This window comes from Cryptotermes secundus, unplaced genomic scaffold, assembly GCF_002891405.2.
Source record: "Cryptotermes secundus unplaced genomic scaffold, Csec_1.0 scaffold856, whole genome shotgun sequence".
Taxonomy (NCBI): Eukaryota; Metazoa; Arthropoda; class Insecta; order Blattodea; family Kalotermitidae; genus Cryptotermes; species Cryptotermes secundus.
The window spans coordinates 1,451,631-1,455,850 of record NW_019724757.1 but is presented as its reverse complement, the minus strand read 5'-3'; the positions used below and the strand labels follow the sequence as shown (position 1 = coordinate 1,455,850).

General features: G+C 40.3%; 1 protein-coding gene across 1 annotated transcript in view; it reads right to left on the bottom strand.

The window, feature by feature from the left end:
• Positions 1 to 1,689: 1,689 nt before the first annotated feature.
• The window catches only part of LOC111862958 (40S ribosomal protein S8), a gene marked incomplete at its 3' end in the record, with an annotated part of 9,323 nt that continues 6,792 nt past the window's right edge, over positions 1,690 to 4,220 (bottom strand). The window contains 1 exon segment of the mRNA XM_023848846.2: positions 1,690 to 1,819. Within this exon segment, the coding sequence (XP_023704614.2) occupies positions 1,690 to 1,819 (130 nt within the window).

Genomic DNA, 4,220 nt, shown 5'->3' with positions numbered 1-4,220 from the left:
CACAGTGTTCTGCCTTAAATTGTGGCGTTTTTCTAAGAACTGGGCCTTTGTACTGTGCGAAATCAATGGATCATGCGAGAATAAATTTCTGGACATCCCTATTCTAAGAATTCCAATTGAGTGTGTTAGTGTGGCCAGCTCAGGGCAATATGATATTATAAACACATCACATCACGTCTCTGCTGTTTATAACTTCGCAGCAAAGGAAACACGACATTCATTACGGTGAAACCGCTAGCAAGAGCCACAGGAACTTTGCTGCAAGACAGGCATATGTAACAATGACTTAGCGCAGATAAAGACGTGTCATATTATACTCTGTTCTACTGACAACAGGCCAGCGAAAAATCTAACAATCTACAGCAAAACCATCAATTATTATGGGCGTAATAACATAGGTGTGCAGCTGGACGAAACATACATGTCGAACCCCCCCCAGACGATTTAAATCCCTGACGAAACATACACGTCGAACCACGGCAACGGGTTAACGTACGGACTTTTAAATTGCCGGGAGCCCTCTGCAGCCAATATTTAAATCGCCCTAATTAACATTGCGAAGTTTCAGAAAAAAATCCATATTTTCCGTTCTATGCAACATAAAAATACAAACTAATAACAACCTCAAAGACAATAAAATTTTCTACATATACACAAAAGAGCAATTTTTACAAACTAAAATTAACTGTGATTATTTTGTCATGAATTGCAAAATATAATCTTTATTATATATGTTATGAAATTCCAAAGGACTTACCCGTTGTTTTTTCTTCAACCTTGAATCATGGTGATATTCTAAATATAATCACACTATATACAATATTATTTTGTTCAGACTGTACACGAGTTTGAACTGCGTCACTTCACAGTTTACGATACACTCTGATGAGGGTAGCACTTCTCGAAGCAGCCAACCTCACACAAAGCGACATCGCACTTTTTACAATAGAAGAGCGTGCTCCTGCTTTTCTTATTTAGTGAAACACACGACGTCTTTGTTTCCTTTTGGTTGGCCAGTGTTGTGAATGTTTCACCTCCAGTCAACTCAGCTGGGCCCCAGGTAACCTTGGCCTCCCGAGAAACGCCACTGACCATGATATTCAGCTTGTGCAATTGAAGAATCACCTTTGGGGAGGGGGGTTTCTAGCAAAATTGAATAAATTATGTTGATTGACAAAGCGACACTCTCACCTGTTGGAAATACTCGCAAAATAGTGATGCCAAGTAATTATAATACAAGTCGAAAAGAGTGCCAGTCCAACACATACTGAAAGTCGCAGTGGCGAAGATGCCTTTTACTCACAAAGTAATACTGGCTCAATGGGTTTATACCTCTTCCAAGACGCAAAATAAAAATGATATATAAAGAAATATGACCATGGGGTTGTGCAAGTACTACCCATGTGGGGATCCGCCCTGAAATAGCCTATTCTCATTGGGTGTTCATTTTCCTCTTATCAACTTGCCCATATACAGTCATTTGGCTGGTGCATGATTCTTTTATGCGAGCACTTTGGAATGGCTGACTGGCGGATACCGCATGCACTCACTGGTATGATCTCATACGGTTTCCGGTCAGTCATCCTGTTGACCATCCCATCCATTCCACTGCGTCTAAGTGTTAAAACTGATTGCCGCCTATATCATGGCATAACAATATATATGTGCGCGCACGCACGTGTTACTTACCAAGCACTCTTGATGCTTGGAATTGTTCCTCAAGAGCTGCTTCTACTTTGGCTAGCCTCTCCCGAGCTTTGTATTTCTTCTCCACTTTTTTTGACCGCTTCTTGTTCAATACAGCTTCATCTGCTTCAGTCTAATGTAAGATATAACCACTTATTTTCATGTATCTTGCAGTTCATGCATACACAAAAAAGATATAACACAAGAAATGTGAAACTGTGTGATAGAGATACACAATACATAAACTATTTTATAAAGTAAAACAAAAACACACTTCAGAAGTTCAGTCAACACCCAAAGCATAATTAACAAAACAATGAAGATATGTGGGTACAAGTAAAGTTATCCTTGTACGTAATTATGTAATTAAGCAATATGCCATGATGACAAGTAGTGGAGTGGGAGTACAGCTCCACCATTCTTGACCTTACCATTAAGCAGAGGTCAGTCGTCAGTTTGACGTCCCTGCTGCTTTAACTCTGAGGACTGTGTCCCTGGTACACATTGACAGTGGGCTGGGTGGGGCCCAGAGCCAGTCTGGACCCTATGGAAAAGAGAAACATCTCTTGTCCATCGGGAATTCAATCATGGCTATTCAGCCTGCAGCCTTGTCACTACGACTTATCCCAACTCTTTAAGTTATGGAGGATGACAAGAAATTAAGATTACAAGGTCTGTTATTAACTGATAGAAAGTGTATAGAGTGTACAACAGCTGTAGCATCATAAGTGTATTTACTGGCTTGGCAACATTGCACAACCAACTCGTACAGGAGCATGAAATCACTGTACAAAGGAAGTTCACAATGGTGTCAAGATGGGGGGATTGTGCGCAATAACCCATTGGTAATGATTTACGTGTGCGAAGAAAGCACTAGCAGCCAAAATTAATCACCAGACTCTTGATGTTTACAGCAAAACATCTGATCACAACATTTAACCCAACGACGAAGATAATTTCGTGCTGGAAATGAAACATGTGGACAGGTCAACACCACCCATACTGAAATGATTCAGCACATAGATGTGTGACATTATAGCCATGTGGTCCATAAAATCATTAGAATATTTTGAAGCAGCATACTCCACATGCATTAAGAAATGCATGCTGGGAAAGTCTTACTGAACTGCAATGTTATAAGAAAAGGGGAAACTGCCTTCCATAACTACTGTTACTGTGAACATGAGCGACCATCTTATGTTGAAGTAGTGGAAGCTGTCACCTTCAAACCCCCCAAATTTGAGGTTACTCTCTGCAGATGTGCTGTTGTTTAAGAACCTGGACCATGACCACACAGTTAACGCAGAGGCATATTATGCTAGGCAGCTGCCCCCACAGGAAGTGATTCAAAGAAAACTGGGTCCCTGTAGTCACCATGCCCAGCCACGTAGTGCATGGCAAAAGATGTGCTGCAGACTGCAGTGGGATGTGCTCCAGCATCCACCCCACAGTTCTGACATTTCACCTGTTTCAGTTGTTGCAACAGACGAAGACATGAAACACACCATAAGTGATTGGTTCAGCGATCAGTGACCTGCTCTATGTGCCAGAGAAACTGCTTTCATGCAGTGAAGAGTGCCATAATATATTTCATGATCATCCAGACAAGCATAACTCATGACCATGCACTGCATATTGAATTTTTAGCATAATGCATATCTGCAGAAACTAAGACCCTGTACTCTTAACTTCTGATCAACCTTCACATATAAACAATTCATTTTTACTTAGGTTGGCACAGTAATTCAAACACATTTTGTTCTTCTTCATTATAAATGTCTGAATATATTACGGAAAGATTAAATTACAGGAAAAGTTCCACAGAATGAGAAAGGGGAAGGTTGGAAAACTTTAAAATAAATACACATACAAAACATGAAAGTATTACTTTGGCAACATCAGAAACCAATTATAATCAGGTGTTCAGATGACACGCATGAATAAATGAATCATCACATTGCCAATATTATTTTTATAAAAGGATTATACAGTAAAACCCATATTATACAATTTCATTTCTAGCAGAGGAACAGATAAAGGAATATGAGAAAAACCTGTTGGCATACAGGCGAACTACTGGAACATGTATGGTTAGGTTAGTTGTAGCCACAACGAAGTAATATATAAAAAATCAGTATTTTACAACAGAATATTTCCTGCTAAATGTCTCGGTCTCAAAGGACCATCAACAGCCAGTGATACAATAGGTCTAGGGTCACTGAACTCTTAATATGAACCACATTTGGTGCAATGAGTCATAGTCTGTTACAGAATTTTTGTCCAAGCATAAATATTGAAATTAAGAATATGTATAAAATATCAAGGATATGCTGAAAATGTATTAATATAATGTGACATGTTGCGCAAAGCCGAGCCCCCCCCCACACCAGCAGTGACGCGGCGGGTGAGTCAGCGCTCCCCTCCCACCCCTCAGCGGTAACNGTTCGATTCCCGGCGCCACCAGATTTTCTGAGTAGTGGGTCTGGAACAGGCCCCACTCAGCCTCGTGAGGATAATGGAGGAGCTATTTGAAG